Source organism: Euleptes europaea, chromosome 14, assembly GCF_029931775.1.
Source record: "Euleptes europaea isolate rEulEur1 chromosome 14, rEulEur1.hap1, whole genome shotgun sequence".
Taxonomy (NCBI): Eukaryota; Metazoa; Chordata; class Lepidosauria; order Squamata; family Sphaerodactylidae; genus Euleptes; species Euleptes europaea.
Window position 1 is genome coordinate 36,695,902 of NC_079325.1, and position 21,097 is coordinate 36,716,998.

General features: G+C 48.6%; 1 protein-coding gene across 6 annotated transcripts in view; it reads right to left on the reverse strand.

Annotated features, from left to right (window-relative positions):
* Window positions 1-21,097, reverse strand: part of DAB2IP (DAB2 interacting protein) — a 242,401-nt gene that overhangs the window by 108,686 nt on the left and 112,618 nt on the right. Inside the window, exon 1 of one of the 6 annotated variants that reach the window (XM_056860262.1) lies at window positions 15,277-15,334. The exons of the other annotated variants lie outside the window; for them this stretch is intronic. Coding sequence (XP_056716240.1) covers window positions 15,277-15,329 — 53 coding nt within the window. The 5' untranslated portion in view covers window positions 15,330-15,334. Of the gene's footprint in view, window positions 1-15,276; window positions 15,335-21,097 lie in introns of those variants that run through there. 6 annotated transcript variants of the gene reach the window in all.

The window sequence follows — 21,097 nt, forward strand, 5'->3', positions numbered from 1 at the left end:
GAGGCGCAAGGCTAGGGTTGCCAGGTCTCCAGCCACCACCTGGAGGTTGGCAACCCTAGGAGAGGCTATGCAGAGGAGGGATGGAGGGAAGGAAGGAAGGAAAGAGAGGGAGGGAGGCTTCCCCCCCCCCACGCACACATGCCTTCCCGGCTCCCCACCCCCATACACACAAATGCGCATTCCACACACACACAGACACGCACTCACCGGGCCGATCAAGGGAAGCCTTCCCGGCTCCCCCCCCCCCACATGCATGCACGTGCCGCCCAGCGGCAGCAATGGCGACAGCTTCCGCAGGAGAGTCTGCAGGCCGCACCAAATGATGTCACGGGCCTTAAACAGCCCATGGGCCAGAGGTTCCCCACTCCCGCCTTAGACAAGCCACCCTCAGGCTTCCACTCTACAATACAGAGATCATATAGGACTATCTTATAAGGTTGTTGTAAGGATGACCAAATAATGTCAGAAAAGCAAATTGAACACTTGTAGTCCCATCTTCATATTATTACTACTTTTCTTTTCAAGTAATATGTTTCAGAGGCAGGGTGTGTGTGTGTGTGTGTGTTTTTTTTTTTTTGAGGATTCAGAAAACGTTAATTCAGTTAATGGTGTGTTTATTTTCCTCCATAGACCTACAGGGCAGCAGGAACAGCCATCTGTTCCCTTCCTTTTGCCCTCACAAGGTTAGGCTGAGAGTTAGCATTTGTCCCAAAGTAAGCTTCATTGAACATATGAACATATGAAGCTGCCTTATACTGAATCAGACCCTCGGTCCATCAAAGTCAGTATTGTCATCTCAGACCGGCAGCAGCTCTCCAGGGTCTCAGGCAGGGGCCTTTCGCATCACCTACCTGCCTAGTCCCTTTAACTGGAGATGCCGGGATTGAACCTGGAACTTTCTGCATGCCAAGCAGATGCTCTACCACTGAGCTACGGCCCCTCCCATTGAGGGGGCTTTGAACCCTCATGTAAAGGAAAAACTGCACAGGATGGCGGGGGGTGCGCACGATTGGATCTCCCAATATATACTTCAACCTTAAAAAGCTGCAGCATGGGCAGGAGTAGGGGGGCTGAAATGGGACAGGGCACATTTGACTCTTCCCCCCCCCCACTGTTTCCCCAGTAGAAATCAGCCCCCCCAGCTGCTTTTAGCTGTGTTATGTCAAAAGAAGGTACCTGTTTATTTGTTTTCTGTCTGTGGGGCTAGTAACAGTGTGTGTGTGTGGGGGGGGATTCTACCAAGGAAGGGGCATGGTGGGGAGGGTTAAACCTGCTCTGCCCCTTGTGTTCTCACTGTGAATCTCCACCCCACGAGTCCATGGCTGCATTTTCAACTTAAAGTTACACACGGGGAGATCTGATAACTAGGGTTGCCAACCTCCAGGTACTAGCTGGAGATCTCCTGCTATTACAACATCTCTAGCTGATAGAGATGAGTTCACCTGGAGAAAATGGCCGCTTTGGCAATTGGAGTCTATGGCATTGAAGTCCCTCCCCAAACCCCACCTTCTCAGGCTCCGCCCAAAATACCTCCCGCCAGTGGCAAAGAGGGACCTGGCAACCCTACTGATAACTGATCCTCAACATAACCTGTTAGTTTGGCCTCCAGAAAGCAGCAGGCATCGGAGGAGGGGAAAGATCCTAGGGGCTAATGGTCTGTCTTTGTAGAAAACAACTTCATATACAACCTTTCTTGATCCTCCCACAAACCCTGTGAGGTAGGTTAGTGGTCCAAGGCCACCCTGTTGAGCTTCATGAGTGAGGCAGGATTTGAACCCCCATCTTCTAAGTCAAGCACAAGAAAGCCACGAGTAACCCAAAGCACAGTTCCCCTTCTTAGCATCTTCCTGCTAGTGGCCTTGAAGCGGAGCCAAAATATCAGAGTGTGATTCTCACTTTCCTGTTATCGCGTGTGAGGACAAATGGCTTGCAGATGTGAAATTATGAGGGAGAAAAGACATTGATCAGATTGCCAGGGAGATGACTTCTCTGGAGCAGCAGGCTGCCTTGTGTCACAGACAAATGTAAGGCCTACGGGAACCGGGAGGCAAAAGGATGGTTGGGGGGGGGGGAGTTTTGCTTTTCGCCCTCTTCTGATGTTCCCAGGATGCCCACAAATTCCAGGGCAAGGCAGGGTACGGTGCAGAAGGGCATGGAATGCTTGCCACTGCACCCCTCCCAAAGACAGCCAGGCCTGCAATTACTGGGTGGCTTTGATTCCCTGCTGGAGTTTCTGCCGGGAGGCACCCTGTCATTGGCTTATGGCTGGGCGTGTGGTCCCATCAGGCAGATGCTGGTTTGTATCTGCATAGAGAACGGGGAGCTGGTTTCCAATGAAGGTGGAATGCTTTCTCAAGGACTGTGGGGGGGGGGGGTTGATGGATGAAAAGGAAGAAGGGGTGGAAAGGGGGTCTAGATGGGGCACAGAGAGTGTGGATGGGGTGCAGTTAGTGCAGAGGTCTGCAACCTATGGCTTCAGAGTCAAATGTAGCTCAGTAAGGAACCAAATATGGCTTTTTAAAAATGAAAGAAAATCTTTACATTAAGGTGTATCGGAGGGGTAGATGGGATGCTATTATGGTTGCCAGGTCCCTCTTTGCCACCAGCGGGAGGTTTTTGGGGTGAAGTCTGAGGAAGGCGGGGTTTGGGGAGGGACTTCAATGCCATAGAGTCCAATTGCCAAAGTGGCCATTTTCTTCAGGTGAACTGATCTCTATCGGCTGGAGATCAGTTGTAATAGCGGGAGATCTCCAGCTAGTACCTGGAAGTTGGCAACACTAGATGCTATAATAACCCCTATGAGAAGGGAATGGCTGGCAAAGGTTTTTATGGGACTAAAAGGCTTCTTGGAGACGCTTTACAGAAAGGGAAACAGTTGCCAGTCATCTAGGTGTTGAACAATGCATGTTAAAACTATTGTGCAAGGTGTTCCTGTGTATATTTATGGCTTATTGTGAGACCTCATGTGTGCCACTTCAAAACCTGTGGTTTATGGGTTGTTAATTAACACATCAATTATCCACAATGTTAAGTTCCATAGTTTCCATTATGCTGACTTTCTTATGCTCTCTCTTTGTTGATCTCTTGCTTTGAATGTTGAGTTAGTTTGGCTCTTTAATTATAAAAGATTGCTGACCCCCGGATTTATGCACTCTTCATAGGGCTACTTTTAAAAAGCATTAGGGACCTTCCATTGGTTACGAATACCAGGGCAAGGCTATTAACTGGTGCTCCCTGCAGTGAGCCAGCATGGTGGAGAGGTAGGTATGCCAACCTCTAGGTACTAGCTGGAGATCTCCTGCTATTACAACGGATCTCCAGCCGATAGAGATCAGTTCACCTGGAGAAAATGGCCGCTTTGGCAATTGGACTCTATCGCATTGAAGTCCCTCCCCTCCCCAAACCCTGCCCTCCTTAGGCTCCGCCCCAAAAACCTCTCCTTGGTGGGACCTGGCAACCCTATGTAGGGGTTAGAATGCTGGGCTACTATCTGGTAGACACAGGTTTGAATCCCTATTCTTCCATGGAAGTTTGCTGGGTCACCTTGGGCCAGTTGCTGTCTCTCAGTCTACCTCACAGGGTTGGTGTTGTAAGGATAAAAAAGAGAAGATAATATTGTAAGCCACTTTAGGCCCCCATTGGGGAGGGAAAGTATGGTATACATATCTAAAGAAAGAAAGAAAATGAACATATCTCCCCAGTACTGAAAGAAATCCAGCGGTTTTCAGTGTGGTTCTGACTTGAATCCAAAACGGCTGTGCTTCTAAAACCCTCAAGAGCTGGGGACCTGAACAACTACCTTCTCATATTTCTGCTTCCAGAGATCAGAGGAAGTTTAGGAGTAATCTGATAAGAGGACAGGTCCTTTTATGGATTCAAACTGGAGATCAGTTGTAATAGCAGATCTCCAGGTAGTACCTGGAGGTTGGCAACCCTAGTGAAACAAGTCATGAATAACATGAATAAATCAATAAAGGAAGTCCATTCGAAACATGCCAATAAAAGCAAGCCAGGGCATAAAAGCACATAAGGTTGAGCAGTAAAACGATACTGACACATCGTGCTCCTGCACCAAAGAGGGTGACTGACTCCACTGAGAACCAGAACTGCAGGGTGGGGCATCACAGGCTCCAGTCTCTTCTGCCTCTGTGGGACCAAAAGACTTTGGGTCTGCTCTGAAGCTCTCTCATTCTGCAGGAGATCAGTTGTAATAGCAGGAGATCTCCAGCTAGTACCTGGAGGTTGGCAATCCTAGGTATCCTGTGTGCTAAAAAAGATGAAACCTGAGATCCTAGGCACAGGGAGGGGAGTGCAGGCCACAGGCAAAGAGCCTGGCATACAAAGCATTTCCTGAGCCATTCTAAAGTTGCCCGCGCTCCTTAGGTACTGCCGTCCCAGGCAGTCACCTCTAGCAGCCTCCTGGCAAGGTCCATCCAGCCCCCTTGGGCTCCTGGGCTTTTCAAATGGGAGGGTTTAATTCCTTTTCCTCTGCCTCACTCAAGAATCCAGCTCACATCTCCGGTTCAATGAGATCTTTTCAAACACTGCAATGCCTTCCAGATCCTGCTCCACAAGGAGTCATCTCAAATTCAGAATCCTGGAAGACCTTCAAAAACCTTCAGTTTCCCTTCCCTTTACCGAGGAGAAATAACTTCTCCATTTATGGGGGGGGGGGATTTAATCGCCTTCCCCCAACACAAACTTAAAAGACATTAGTGACTCTTTAATGACTGCTAGGGGCAGGGAGGAGGGATGAATCGGAGAAGGGCCCAGGATCTCCTCTTTCAAGCAGCTCGACTGTACATCTCCCCGCTTAAGGAGAAAAAACACACCCTCCACTGTTTTCCAAGGTCAATGAGAGTTTGCATGAAACAATTTTTAATTCATGACTTTGACTTCCCAAAATGCAGACACTTGTTAACCTTAGAACATCTGCTTAAAACTGAATGTAATTAGCGAGGGAGAGAGCAAAGGAAAGCTTGAGTTGGAAGTGGGGAAAAACACCTTTCTGGGACTGAGACGCTGGGAGCTCTAGCATGCTTTGAATGCAGAGAGAAGAGAAGGGGGAAAACCAGGCGGCTTTGGCCGAATCCGGTGGGGCTCTTGCAGACAGAAATGTTAATGGATGCATTTAGATAGCTCGGAAGCATCAGGGGCTTCTTTTAAGCTTCTTGTACGAAGGGTCACGCAATTCTGGACCTGTAGTTCTATAGGGAAGGAAAATGCCCTAAACTCTTAGAATCGACTTTCTATTACTTTTTAAAAATGACCTTGTGAATATTATGAATGTATCCACATTCATAACATGCATTTGTATCGTATTTTCCAGTGCCCCAAACACTCCACATGCATTGTATTCTTGTGATCTTTACAACAGCTCTGAAAGGCCAATATTACCATACCCATATTGGAGATGGGTAGGGGGCTAAGAGAGAGAGGCTTGCCTAGAGCAAAAGGGAGATTTGAACTAAGGGATTCCTGGGTCACAGGGCTTTCTCTCAACCCCTATGCTATACCAGCTCTGGTCCTTGGGGTGGTACCAGGGTAGAACCAGATGGGTCAGGGGACAGAGCTGATTTCAAGTCTAGATTTCATTTACTTTTCAGCCGTCAACAGAAACTATTTGACAGTATAGTAGTCAGACAAATACAGGCCTTGTCAATGGTAACGCTACCAGCTATAAGTCTGTTTCAGGACCAAACCCTGCATTACATCTGGGATCTGCCACCAGGTCCCCTTACCAGTAGCATAGCCTCTAAACACACAGCTATGGGGAGAAGCAAATTGAACTGGGGCTGCTGTGCTGGAGAAGGGGGGTATCAACTCTATTCCCTTTTGCCATTTCCTCAGCTGAAACTGGAAACACACACACACATGTTTCCGGGTTGCTTTTTGACCCAGTAGGGAGAAGGGACAGGGGCCTTCATTTTTTTTAATCTACCAGGCTGGTAGCAGCTAAGCAGGGCGCTTTTGATTGGGGACACACTGCAGGGGGAAAGAGTTTACCCACCGCCACCGCAGTCCTGATCCAACTGGGGCCCTTCACTGCCGCTTTTTAAGGTTAAACTACATGTCAGAGAAGCTGATCCCAGATCTGTAACATAACATATTGGGTCCTTGGTCACTATTTGGTTCTTTCTAAGGACCCTTGTCACCCAAGAAAATAGCCCATTTCAAAGGAGGAGTGCTTGTGGCTGTGAGCCAATAAGAGGAATAGTCCAGCAGTTTAATTTGGATCTCCGCTTCTAAAGGGCCATTAAATAGAAAGAAAGATCCTCCAATACCATCTCCTTGTAGAATAAGGTTGCCAGGTTCCTCTTTGCCACTGGTGGGAGGTTTTTGGGGCGGAGCCTGAGGAGGGCGGGGTTTGGGGAGTCCAATTGCCAAAGCGGCCACTTTCTCCAGGTGAAATGATCTCTATCGGCTGGAGATCTCCAGCTAGTACCTGGAGGTTGGCAACCCTATTGTAGAGGCAGCCCCTCCAGTCACTATCCCCTTCCAGAGCCTGCCCTCAGCCCCTTTTCATTTCCCACACACTGGCGGGGGGTGGGGGGTGGGGGCTAACAGTGCGAGCAGCACACCAGACTACAAACAGAATATCTTTCCGTATCAAAGTGCTCCCTGGCTGTTATATTGGGCTTCCCTAGATACTCCACAGACTGCTCTGATGATTGGGAAAATTCAATATGCCCAGGGCTGTGTATATTGTGAATTTAAACGAATTAAAAAAGAGAGCAAGGGGGAGGGGGAGAAATTGAAATTCGGCATCCAGGTAACTCATCTTCTGTACCAAGAATGTCTGAATTTCACAGCTGCTCTTTGGGTATTGTTTATTACAATTTTCTGTAATTTTGCCACTCATGTGAAAAGGTATACAGGGCACTGATGCTCTACCCACTGGATCCCTGGAATTCACATTTTATTCATTTAGGGAATTGGTATCCTGTGGTAAGCTGCAGTACTGCAGTCCAAGCCCTGCTCATGACCTGAGTTCGATCCCAACGGAAGTTGGTTTCAGGTAGCCGGCTCAAGGTTGACTCAGCCTTCCATCCTTCCGAGGTCGGTAAAATGAGCACCCAGCTTGCTGGGGGTAAAGGGAAGATGACTGGGGAAGGTACTGGCAAACCGCCCAGTAAACAAAGTCTGCCTAGTAAACGTCGGGATGTGATGTCACCCCATAAGTCAGGAATGACCGGTGCTTGCACAGGGGACCTTTACCTTTTACTTTCTGTTCTAAACAATGGCTCTTTTTTGCCGTCAAGTCACATTTGACTTATGGCGACCCCTGGTGGGGTTTTCAAGGCAAGAGACTTTCAAGGCAGTTTTGCCGTTGCCTGCTTCCAACTCAGGTTCCTGGTATTCCTTGGAGGTCTCCCATCCAAATACTTGCCAGGGTCAACCCTGCTTAGCCTCTGAGATCTGACAAGATCAGGCTAGCCTGGGCTATCCAGGACGGGGCCACAATGGCTTAGGATATATTTTTAAAACAACCACTACCACAAATACATACATATAGCAGTCTCTCAAAGAGCAGCCGGCTACAATAAAGAACCAGCAATTATCAGCAGTTAAAGTGAAAACCATTTTTTTCAAAAACACCCACAATGCCAATAAAAGCAGAGAATTAAAAAACAACCACAACCAGCAATCAGCAGAAAGATTAAATAAAACCGACAGTTAAGATTAAAACAACATGAACCATCGGGTCCAGAAACGTTAAAAGCTTTCTGCAATTTAAGAAAAAGAGTCCTGCCAAGCCAGCAGAAGGTCGGAACTGAGGAACTGGACAGACGTCATGGGGCAGGGTGTTCTACAGTTCAGAAGTCACAGCTCACAAAGGCCTGTCCTGTGTACCCGCTCACCTCAGCTCAATTGACACAAAGGCCCGCACAGCAGGGCATCAGAAGCTGATCTTAAAGCATAGCCAGGATCATAAGAGCAGATGTGACCTTCCGAATATCTTGGTCTCATGCCATTGTTTGACAACTCTGCTGGCCTCCAAGATTTCAGCTGGCATCGCACAGACGTTTCCAAGCATATCTTTTAAACACAAGGGCTAGAAACTTGCCCCCCCCACCTCCACCCCCCGCATTTAGAAATGATAGCAGACATTTTTGGGGGAATCTCAGTTCTATGGCCAATGATCACATCCTGTGCTTTTTTCCAGTTTGGGCTAGAATTGTGGCTTACACAGGGTCTTGGATATACCCAGTCCAAAAAACACTACAGAGGAACATTGTGCATCCGTGTGCAGCAACAGCTAGGGAACTGTAAATAGATGAGTTTAAAAAAAACAACCAACACACCCAAACTTATCATTGCTGCTTTGCGGCTCATCCATCAGAATCTCAGGACCCTCCCCGCAACGCTGCTAATGCATTCCAGCCGGTGCTCTCCCATTCCACACTTTCCGATGTGCAAAACAGTTACATTCGTCTTTTCAATGAACGTCCTCATAGACAAAAGAGAAGAATGATCATTGCTCCTTCTTTCTCCCTCCCATCATATAACGGGAGAAGCAGTCCTCAGCTGCATCCCCCCCCTCCAAGAAGGATTGCTTGCTATTTCCTGCCTGGAGAAAGAACAGCCTGGTGCTGCTATGGCCTTGATTTGGGTGGCATTGAAACCACCACCCAGACACCAGTCCATGGACACAAGACTGGCATGTTCAGCACAGGGGTTGCCCAGCTGAGTTTCTGGAGGATACTGGAGGCCAGCCTAAGAGCTTCCAGCCTAAGAGCTTCTCTATATACAAATCAGTTAACGCTGGACAACTTTCTTTGAAAGACGGTTTTGCCTACCATGACTGATCTTCCCCTTCAAGATGCACATGGGGAAGAGTTAGGGTTGCCAACCTCCAGGTACTAGCTGGACATCTCCTGCTATTACAACTGATCTCCAGCCGATAGAGATCAGCTCCCCTGGAGAAAACGGCCGCTTTGGCATTTGGACTCTATGGCATTGAAGTCCCCTCTCCAAACCCCGCCCTTCTCAGGCTCCGCCCTCAAACTTCCTGCCAGTGGTGAAGAGGGACCTGGCAATCCTAGGGAGAGTGGGTTGGGTAGGCTGTTGAGTGGAAAGCTCAATGGATCTGGCCCAGCAAAACTAGAATATGGGCTAGAACATGATGTGTAGGCAATGTGCAGACGTCTTGGGGCAGATGAGTCAATGTGAATCTTCGGGGTGGGGGGGAAGAATGATAAAAAATAGCAGGGTTAGTTTGTTCACAAGGATAGTGGGCCACAATAAGAACAAACAGCCCTGCTGGATCAAGCCCAAGATCCATCTGGTCCAGCATCCCATTTCCCAAAGGGGCCAAACAAATGCATCCAACAGACCTACAAGCAGGACATGGAGGCCAAAGCATTCTCCTGTTGTTGACCCCATAGCAATTGGCAATCAGAGGTATTCTACTTCTGAACTGGTTTCATTTAGCCATCCTGCCTAATTGCCAGCGCTCTGTGACTTTGTCCCTTTGAAAGCCATCTAAGCCAGTGGCCAACCTTACATCTTGTGGCAGTGAGTCCCAGAAGTTAATCTTACACCGTGTGAAGAAGTACTTCCCTTTGTCCGTCCTGAATCTAACTGTTCCCATTGCCTCCAGTTCTCCCCTAAATTCCCCACAAAGGATAGATCTTATAGAGGCTCGAATTGCTCCAATATTTACCAAAGGGTATAATATGGAATCATCCTGTACAGTGCTGGAGACCAAAAGGAGACACAGGACCACTTCTGACACCGTGAAATGTTCCCTTCTACTTGCAGCTCAGTTTTAGGGTTCTCCCAAGGGTTCCTGCTCTTAGGTTCATGCAGCTTAGACTGGTGTGCTCAAAACAACGCCTATTTATTAACAAGCAGATAAAAGGGTAGGAGCAACGGGTTTCAGGAGAAGGGAGCTCATACAGTCTATGCTTCTAGCCAACAAACAGTACTAAGGAGGGTCTCCACCCCATGAGACTCCACACCCATGAGAGCCAGCGTGGTGTAGTGGTTAAGGGCAGTGGTTTGGAGTGGAGGAGTCTGATCTGGAGAACCGGGTTTGATTCCCCTCTCCTCCACATGAGCGGTGGACACTAATCTGGTGAACTGGATTTGTTTCCCCAATCCCCACTCCTACACACGAAGCCAGCTGGGTGACCTTGGGCAAGTCATTCTCTGTCAGCCTCACCCACCTCACAGGGTGTCTGTTGTGGGAAGGTGATTGTAAGCCGGTTTGATTCTGCCTTAAGTGGTAGAGAAAGTCAGCATAGAAAAACCAACTCTTCTTATTCTTCAACTCACACAAGAATGGGGTGGGGAGACCATTCAATTGTGATGCACACAATAAATGTGCCACACTGTTCTACAATTCCTCCCAAGTTCTAGTATTTTGGGAGAGGGAGAAAAGTTTTCTCTCTCCACTTCCTGCATTCCGTCCACAGTTTTATAATCCTCTTTTATGCCTGGCCCTTAGATGTCTTTTCCCCTGAAGAGCCCAAGGGTCTGTTGTAAGGAAGGGGCTCCCCGGCCTCTTGATCTTTTAGCAACCAAGTGCTTTGGCAAAAACCACATCAGGGAATCCCAGAGTGAAGTTAGGAACTTGGAGTTAGTAGCTCCTGTGAGGACGCGGGCTATGGCAGCACACTTTATGCTCTTGTGCCAGGAGTGCGTTAAATGTGCACAGAGGCCTCCTGCAGCCTTCCGGTCACAATTGGATGCATTTTATTCAAACATTCACACCCCACACTTTTGTTTTGTTTGTATTGCTTTCTTTGCTGAAAAGCCCCTACAGCCACGGGTCATAAAGTTTTAAAACCACAATGTACTTTTTAGGGTTGTTTTTGCCATCAAGTCACAGCTGACTTATGGCGACCCTGTAGGGTTTTCAAGGCAAGAGACCTTTGGAGGTGGTTTGCCATTGCCTGCCTCTGCATCACGACCCTGGCGCACCTGAGAGAGAGCTAGAGTGAGTGAGCACGAGAGAGCAGGCGAACGGGCGCGCTGTCTCTCCCCCCCCCCCCGCCGTGGAGAATGCCCGGGTCCCCCTTTCCCTTGCCCTCAATGGTTAGGAGGCGAAAGCCTCCCCTCCCCTCTAGCCGCGCGATTGCTGGGTGGGCGGCTCGGCGGTTCCTGGCCTGCCCCGCCCGCCTATCATCTGTTGGGCGGGGCGGGCTTCCTTTGGTAGACCTGGCCTCCGGCTGAGTCCCATTGGGAGGCCATGTCTACCAACTGGCTTTCTTGGTGGTAGACCTAGATTCTGAGGAGGAGAAAGTCCCCCTTCAGAGGCCAGGTCTACCAATTGGCTTCTATGGGCCTCCGGAGGCCAGGTCTACTGCCAAGAAAGCCAATGGGTAGACCTGGCCTCCCAATGGGACTCAGCCGGAGGCCAGGACTACCAATAGGCTTTTATGGCGGTAGACCAGGCGGTAGACCAGGCTCTTTTGACTAATGAGTTTGCCGACCCCTGCCCTAGATAATAGCTGGACAGCGACATTTAATGTGAGGAGCCGAAGTTTCCAAAAACTTTGCAAAGGCAGAGATGCATAGAATGCACGACAGCAGAACATTCTGGAAGTCACCAGTGTCTGGGTAAACCACGGCCAGGCCTCTCCAAGAAGGACTACAGTGGCAGAAGTCACTCTTGGTCACTGCTCCGTCCAGTGCTTAATTTGTAACATGATAAGTGCCAAGTCTTGAAGGGTTGTGTGCAATTACTGGGCAGTGAGAGAAAGGTACTCTGCACGTGCTTAGACAGTCTTTTCCTTGTTCCTACTTTTCATCAACCAGGGCTTGGCTCTGGCACTGAGAATAGATTATGCTACTAAGGGCACAAACCACCGTTGAGCCATTCTGTGGCTCAGCATGCATGTGAGAAAGACAGCTTCAGTTATACAGTTTTTAACATGAGGGTATCAGGTTTTTAAAACCAGGTGATGGCCAGGCAGGAAGATTGATTTACAACTGGGTCTCACCCTTCCCTGCAGTGACCAGGTGTGCTCCATCAAAAGAAGTCCCCCCCCCCAATAGGTTTTCCTCAGGTTTGGGTGAGTTTCACCAGAGACCAGTCACCCGAATGAAAGAAAATGAGGTAGGGTGGGCAGGCAAGCAACACAGAAAGGGCTGGATGGGTTGAACGCTATCCAGTTTTCTCCAGCCATGTCATGATGGGATTGTCTCCCCATCTAGCTGCAGGGCAGTATTGGCCAGCACCCAGTGGAGCAAAGAGGAAAATGCCTTCTGTAACTTCAGATGGAGGGGCTGTGGTGACATTCAGAGCAGAAAAAGCCTAACTTGTGAATGGTGGTCCTTAATTGGGGAGATTCCTAAAGCACTTGAAAACCATCTGTTTTCAGCCTAAAGAGGTGCTCTTGAGCTGCCAACTGGAGGGAAAACAGGTCTTCTTGTCCCCTATCTCTGGGCACAGATTCAACCCCCACCTCCACCCCTAGCAGCCCTTTGGCTCCTCCTGGCCTGGTCTGGCTATGAATGCTTTCAAGTGAGAATGGGGCCATTGCCTACACAAGAACCAGGTGCCTATCTTGACTGTGTGGTTCTCCAGACTTGCTCAGGGGGGTGTCTCTGTATGGTCCTGAAAGAGCCCCATGGCTTCCCCCTGAAAGAGCCCCGTGGCGCAGAGTCGTAAGCTGCAGTACTGCTGTCCAAGCTCTGCTCACTACCTCAGTTCGATCCCGACGGAAGTCGGTTTCAGGTAGCCGGATCAAGGTTGACTCAGCCTTCCATCCTTCCGAGGTCGGTAAAATGAGCACCCAGCTTGCTGCTGGGGGTAAAGTGTAGATGATTGGGGAAGGCACTGGCAAACCAACCCGTTAACACAGTCTGCCTAGTAAACGTCGGGATGTGACGTCACCCCATGGGTCAGGAATGACCTGGTGCTTGCACAGAGGACCTTTACCTTTTTTTAAACCTGCTTCCCCAGTCACTTGCCTACCGGCACGAGGGGACACAGCTCAGTGGTTAAGTACCTGCAAAGCAGGTAGACGGTCCCAATTCTATCGCCAGCATCTCCAGGTAAGGGATTACAACTGTAGGGAAAGCCCTTCTTCTGCCTGGGACCTTGGAGAGCTGCTGCCAGTCAGAAGAGACAGTACTGAGCTGGATAGCCTGTTGTACTATCATGGGATAAGTCGGCCTCACATATTCATCCTCTTGCTCCCCAATTGCATTGCTTGTAGATGAAATAAATCTTGAGGATCAGGCCACTGGGAAGCCACATTCCCAAAGGCTGCAATACTACAAAACTTCCCAACCCATTAATCCTGCAACCCCCATGTCGTTTGCAAAACCTACAAGCAAGGAAGAGATGGCTGTTTGATCTCTGAGGGTCAATAATCCCCTATAGTTAGACAGAGAACAGGCTTTGTAATAGGACCCTTAAAAAGACTAACGGTGGGGCTAAGTTGTAAATTTAGGCAGGTGGCATTAAAAGCTTCAACTTTCCAATGGAAACACTTAAGAGTTTGGGGCACATTAACTGTTCAATCCATACATATAATATATGTTTTAAAAAGAGAGTATCTTTTGCACAGAGGATAACTTCCCATGTAAATTTATGGCCCTGTTTCTACTGGAGCTTCCCCTCTTATTTAATTTCAACTTGTTTTATAGCAGGCAGGTAAATTCCAGCCAGCAGCACTTTCCAAAGTAATTCTGCTTACGTGCAAAGCAGTGGGAAGCATCCAGAGTCAAAGGCCCAGAAGGGGCTCTAGGTAGGAGCTCTCGTCTCTCACCCCTGGGATCTGTCAATGAAACCTCCATGTTCAGAACCGGTCTACCTGTACCCCGGGGATTTTAATCCAAGCCTCAGCAGCCAAAGTCCAGCATTCATACCACACACTAGATCTCAGGATCAGTTTCTGCCTTGAGCAGAATTCAATAGTAAACCTTTTTCTAGACTGAACAGATGAAGCTGCCTTATATTGAGTGTGAGACCATTAAATCAACAGATTCAAGGTCAATATTGTCTGCTCTGACTGGCACTAGCTCTCTGGGGTCTCAAGCAGAGGTCTTTCATATCACCTACTACTTGTGCTTTTTAACTGGAGATGCCTGGGATTGAACTTGGGATCCTCTGAATTTAAAACAGATGCCACTAAGCCACCCTTCCCCATTATTACAGGTGGCAGATTGCTAACATGCTACAAAGAAAGGCACAGAATAACTTTCTTCCAAACTTGGTCTGTTTTTCTATGTGCTTATTGGTTCTCTTTCCCCCGTCTTGCCCAAGAGAATGGGTTTAAAAATATCTGCACTGCTTGATTCTGCTGAACTGGAATGATCCTCCATCCCATAACCTCACAAATGGGACACGGTGATGGCCATTTCCTGTTTGTTCTGGTACTCCAAGATAAACTGCCTCTATACATGGAGCTCATTTTAGATATCACACAATATTCACTGATTGACTCTATGATGATCAGCCAAGGTAGCTAAAGACAACCTGCTGCGTTCTCAAGCAGTCGACTTGATTCAAAGGACTAATGCTTTTAAGACGTGCTCGTGGGCTTCTCAAAATCTTGTGTGCGACTGCTGTTGGAAACAAGATGCTGGACTCAATGCATCCTTGGCCTGATCCAGCAGGGCTCTTGTTATATCCTCTCTGGATTTCTTTAGTCTTTTGAGAGAATACTGTTGGAAGTTACAGTCTGTAGTGTAAGGAAGGCCAGTGAAATTAAATGCATAAGCCCAGAGGCCCACATATGCTCTGATGTTCCTGCACACGAGGGTCATCTTTCCTGTTCACTTATAGCACACAGGACAAATCCCGGTGTGAAAAGAAATATATACACATGCCCCCTCCATTGAAATGAATGGTGCTGCTCTTGCAGGCAATTCTGCCCCCACCCCAGGTCCTGAAATATTACCAGAAAAGCGTAAAAAAACCCCACCACAACAGACTATCTAGCAAGCCTTTAAAGTAAAATGCCTGAATCCCCGTGTCAAAGGCAAGGCTGCAATCCTGTGCATTTACTTACTGGGGAATATGCCCTTGCACTTCCTCGGTGTTTTCGCTACTTGGATGGGAGACCACCAAGGAAGTCTAGGGTTGCTATTCAGAGGCAGGCAAAGGCAAACCATCTCTGTATGTCTCGTGCCTTGAAAATCCTACAGGGTGGCCATAAGTCGGCGGCAACTTGATAACACTTTACACACGCATGCTCCAAAATGGTCCAGTGGGACTTCCTCCCATGTGACCACACGTAAGGCTGCCACAGGTTCAACTCTGCACAAAACAGCCCCAGAAGAGAGACTCCCCCAAAGGTGAGAAGCTTATACAACCTGGTCGACAGCTTCATCTTCCGGCCCGAGGAGTACTGCCCTCTCCAACACATTCCTCACGGCGCCCTTCCACCACGCCAGAAAAAGAAAGGATCCCCGGGTTCTCAGGCTCCTCCGGATTTTAATTCCACCAGCTGATCAGCAGGCAGGAAAGTCAGGGCTAAGAGCCAGGATTAATTTCCCCGTGGCTTACCAAGCGGACACCCCCCACTCCAGATTCCATCGTTTATCATTCCACAATCCACCCTGCAAAAATATTCCTCCACCTCCTCATTGTTGACACAATTGGAGAGGACAGTGATGAAATCTTTCCACGTGTTATCTTCTGGTCAGCCAAGATATCAAAACCTTGCCGCATCCTGCGTCTCTCTCTCTCTCTCTCTCTCTCTCCCTCTCTCTCTTTCTCTCTGGAAAGGGGATGATAACGTGGACGCCTCTCGAACTCGCTCTCCTGTCTCGATGATGCTTGTGCCTTCTACCCCACACACAACCTCACCGCCTATCCCCCTTCTCTCTCCCCCCCCCCCATGCTTGCAAAGTCTTTGCTGTAGAACCGGTTTTCAGTTCCAGGGCCTTGCCCTGGAGCACGCGAAGTAATGAAAATAATGACTGTTATTGTTGACATTGTGCCTGCGGTGTACCTGGCACTGCACGGAGGAACGTACGAAGTTGCCTGATCCCTGACTCAGACCTCTGGCCCATCTAGCTTGGTGTTTTCCACACACGGACAAGCTTGTGTGGTTTCCCTGCAGTTGTTGCGGCTGCTGATCTCGTGCAACGGCAGCACATGTTCCACATGGCAGGTCTCCTAGCATTTCCCCTGTTTGAGTACCCTGTGACAACCATTCTCCCTCCAGAAGGTGGGCTTTTTTGTTTTAAAAAACCAGCAATTGACATTTCATTATAGTGTTATAACGCTCTCACCATCCTTCTATCAGGTTCTCTCAATTCCCACCTTTCGTTTAAAAAAGTATGTCTCTAGTCCCTTTCATTGTGGAGATATAAGGGGAAAGGCATATCTTCCCAATGAAAGGAGTGAGATACTTAATTTTTAAAAATGAAAGCTGGGAATTCAGAGAGCCTGATGGACAGGTTGTTATAAAATTATAACACTTTAACAATATGTTAATTGGTGATTTTGTTTAAGTGCTCCAGTGGCTGGGAGTGGGAAATCGCTGCCGTGGGACCTGGGGCTGTGAAAATGGTGTTGATGACAATGGGACCAGGAAGATGTAGACTTTCCTGTCCACATGGGTACCACCCCAGCTTTGCTGTGATCTTTCTCAAAACTCAGGAGCAAAACAGGTTTGGAAAAATTCACAGGAAAGAAGGGGAGGGCAGAATGGGCACAGAAGCACCACAACGCTGTGGGGAAGCCAAGGTGAAAACCTGCTACCCCATGTTGGTGCAAACAATCGATGTGAAGGTGACCTTCATGGTCTGCTCTGACTGGTCGCAGCTCTCCTGAGTCTCAAGCAGGTGAAGGTCTTCCCCCACTCCTGAGATGCTTCAACTTAACCCGGGACCTGCTGCATTCACAAGGCAGGGCACGAGACCATGGGTCTCATCCCAAGTCAGACCATGGGTCCAACTGAGCCTAGTATTGTCTTCTCTGATGGACAGCGGCTCTCCAGGGACTCAGGGGGAGGAAGATCCTTCCCAACACCTGCTACCAGAGATCAGAATGTCCCATCAGTGGCCTCTGTATTTGTATCCCTATTAATTTCAAAGAATGGTGTGGAATTACCGTATGCACCAGTCTCTTCCAATGCCTTCTCTAGCATTACGAACGTAAGAAAGGCCATGCTGGATCAGACCAAGGTCCATTAAGTCCAGCAGTCTGTTCACACAGTGGCCAACCTGGTGCTTCTAGGAAGCCCACGAACAAGACAACTGCAGCAGCATCCTGCTTCTGTTCCAATGCACCTAATATAATAGGCATGCTTCTCTGATCCTAGAGAGATCATTGTTTCTTTTTCTATGGCAATTATTCCAATCTCACTTTTTAATTTCTCCTTATCCCTGTGAAGCCTCCCACCGGTACCCTTCTCACAGATAAGAATTATTCCACGGATGCATTTTGCAGTCTGCATAGCCAGCCCTTTCAGGATACGCACAGAGGTATATTACAAAACCGGACCTGATATTACACCTCTGTTGTACTGCACAGTACATTCTGTTTCCCTGATTCGGGATTCGTAAACCTCGTATCAATTTTAGAGTTCATTATTTTGTGCTGGCAACAGGAGCGGGGATGCAGTCAGCTGGCAAGCGGCAGGAAGGAGAGAAAGGTTCAATTTATCAACACATTAAAAAAAATCCACATTGGAATGCATTCTCCTGTTAACATCTAGCCTCACAGAAACTCTCGACTCTCTCGCCTGATGCTGGGTGTGAATCTCTCTCTGTGGGCACGTGGAGCGACTTCCTGGGAGCATTTGTGGCACACAAACACAGCCAGATCTACCTTGCTAGTTGGGCGGGGGCTGTTGATAAGAAGGCATTTTCAGATTAGCAGTTTCAACGCTGTTAGAAACTGGAAAGGATCGGAGAGCGGCATAACTAGGCTCTCTTATCGGGCAATCATTATTTGCAATGCCTTTACACAAATCTACGGCGCAGCCGCAGTTGGACATGAATACTTCTGTTTGTTCCAGTTTCAAATAAGGGTGCCTGAAAGGGCCAGAAAAGGTATGGAAAAGGCTACCCAACTGATCAAGGAGTTGAAGGGCCTTCCCGAGGGGGCACAGGCTAAAGAGACCTCAGCTTCTCAGTTCAGGAAAGAGACAACATAGAGGGGACATGATAGATGGTTACAAAATTATGAATTGTGTAGGAAGAGTAGATAGAGAGACCTTTTGCTCCCCAAAAATGATAACCATCTTCAAGTACTTGAAGGGCTGTCATATAGAGGATGGTGCCGAGTTGTTTTCTGATGCTCCAGAAGGTCGGACCAGAACCAACGGGTTGAAATTAAATCAAAAGTGTTTCTGTCTAGACATTAGGAAGAATTTTCTAACAGTTAGAGCAGTTCCTCAGTGGAACAGGCTTCCTCAGGAGGTGGTAAGCTCTCCTTCCCAGGAGGTTTTTAAGCAGAGGCTAGATGGCCATCTGTCAGCAATGCTGATTCTATGACCTTAGGCAGATAGGGTTGCCAACTGCCAGGTAGTAGCAGGAGATCTCCTGCTAATTCAACTGATCTCCAGCCGACAGCGATCAGATCACCTGGAGAAAAACAGCCGCTTTGGAAATTGAACTCTATAGCATTGAAGTCCCTCCCCTCCCCAAACCACGCCCTCCTCAGGCTCCACCCCAAAAATATCCCGCCAGTGGCGAAGAGGGACCTGGCAACCCTATAGGCAGACCATGAGAGGGAGGGGACCTTGGCCATCTTCTGGGCATGAAGTATGAGTCACTGGGGGTGTGGGGGGGGGAGGTAGTTCGGAATTTTCTGCATTGTGCAGGGGGTTGGACTAGATGACCCTGGTGACCCCCTTCCAACTCTATGATTCTATTATTTAAATACTAGAACTTGGGAGCACCCAATTAAGTGGACAGGCCATAGATTCAAGGCAAGCAAACTAAAGTAATTTTTTACAAAAACATATAATTATGGAAGTCACTGTCACAATGACAGGTAGTAGAAAACGCGGCTTTAAAAGGGGATGTTTGCATGGAGGATAGATCTCTATGCAGCTATTAGCACTGATCGATAAATGGAGCCTCCTTGTTCAGAAGCAGTGGACCTTTGAATACCAGTTGCTGGGGGGAGGAAGAGTAGGAGAGGGCTGTTTCTGGGTTTCCCGGAGGCATCTTGCTGTCAGCATGCTGGTCAGATGGTCTTGATCTGACCCAGCAGGGCTACCCATATGTTAAGTGCAAATCAGGGGAAAATACAGATGCTGTAGGCTGGAATGGGAGGCACATTAATGCGGGCTTATGAAAAATTAATTGTTCCAAACCAGCAATTGCTGCCAAAGTGAAGCGCAACCTGGAATGCGCATAGCACAGCCCAGTTCCACAAGGCATTTTTGAAGAATGGGGGGGGGGGGGAAATAAAATATTCGATTGCACTCCTAATCTAAGAATCTAGGAAGCCTGGCCGGATCATCCTGTCCAACGTTCTGTTTCCAACAGTGGGCAGAAACACCCCTCTGGGAGGCCCACAAGCAAAGCACGACAGTGAAGCACATGCTTGTTATCTGTTCTCCAGCAGAGGTATCCTGCCTCTGAACATGGAGGTTCCATTTTGCTATCATGACTAAGAGCCATTGATAACCCTCTCCTCCACAAACTGGCCAAATCCCTTTTAAAGTGAGAAGCCACCCCCATATTCATATTTGACGGGGGGGGGGGGGGCAGTAGCGAATGCCACAAGTGAATTCTGGATTTCCAAATGTGCAGCGCCTGCTGGCCTGTGAGTGACAGGCACTGTGACAAAAGCCAAGCCCAGTCAGCGGGGTGGGGGGGACAACGACACACACAAACACACTTCCTGTAGGTCAGGGGTGGGGAACGTGAGGCCCGGAGAGGGGGCCGTTTACGCCCGTGAAATCATTTGGTCTGGCCCTTTGTGGGTCCTGGCAGATCTCTAGCTCAGAAGGATTTAAGACTGGTGATCCGCCCCCTCCCACGGACAGGAATAGCCTCTGTTCAAGGCGGATGTTAGTTTGTTTTGCAGAGAAAATGAACCTTTTTTCCCCCTTACAGAAGAGTTGTTAGCTATGGAGCTGCTAGGACCGCCCAAGAAACTGTGTTAGCCCTTTCCCACCTGGGCCATGGAGATATGCATTCCCTCTGTACTACAAGAGGGCTGGGGGCAGAAGTGGAGACAATGGAGGGGTTAAAGGATGCAGGGCCAGAATGCACGCGCGTGGGTGGGGGGTATGAGTTCTAACCCAGTGTGTCCTCATTTCATCCCTGCAGGTGGAGGTAGCAGGAGCTGGCTGCAGAATCCGTCCCCGACCATGCAGAGCAGGAGCAACTCTGGCGTGTGGCTAGACGGCCACACCTGGCTGGTGCAAAAGACCATCCTGTACCCCCAGATGGCCGAGTGCGCCACCAGTTGGAAACCTGCCTGCTTGCCCGTGCGAGAGGGGTGTCATCTGGGGCAGCTGCCTGCTTGGGGCTTGGTTGGCTAATTTTTAAGTTGATAATTTTGTAGGGCCCATGAATGATGTTATAAATATCCAAATGGCCCTTGGCGGAAAAAAGGTTCCCCACCCCTGCTGTAGGTGCAGCAGGACCCCTTTGTTCAAGCCATCGTGTCTCAACATTCAAGGTCTGGGCCTGGTCATCGAAGGGGCTGCTTAGTATTTGTTCAAAACAGCTGGGATGCAGGCCAGCAGCTGGGGCTTCTGAACAGCCAAAGTACTTGGAGATCAGGAGGCTGTTTGAAAGGGGCTCCCCCACCCCCGCCCCAATCTCCAAGTTGTCCAGCAACAGGGACCTTGCCAGACAATTTCAATATGGCAAGGACAAAGAGCCTTATTTACATGTGAACAGGAAATCAAGTCAAGGGGGACCCCTGCTTTTCTCCTGTCTCCATTTTGCAAAAGAAAAGGCAGCCCGGCAGCAGCCTCCATCCCATAACCACTTCTTTGCAAACCCCACACTTCACACTCCCTGTCATCAATCCACTTTACGGATCTTTACGGTTGCAAAGTTATTTATTTATAATTTTGCTTCTCTTCACAGCTCATTACACAATGCATGTTATCAATTATGCATTACAAATTCTACCAACCTATGCCCATAAATAACCCATTATTCCATTATGTAGAACTTCCGTTCCCCCACCCCTTAGCTACTAATTCGTTAC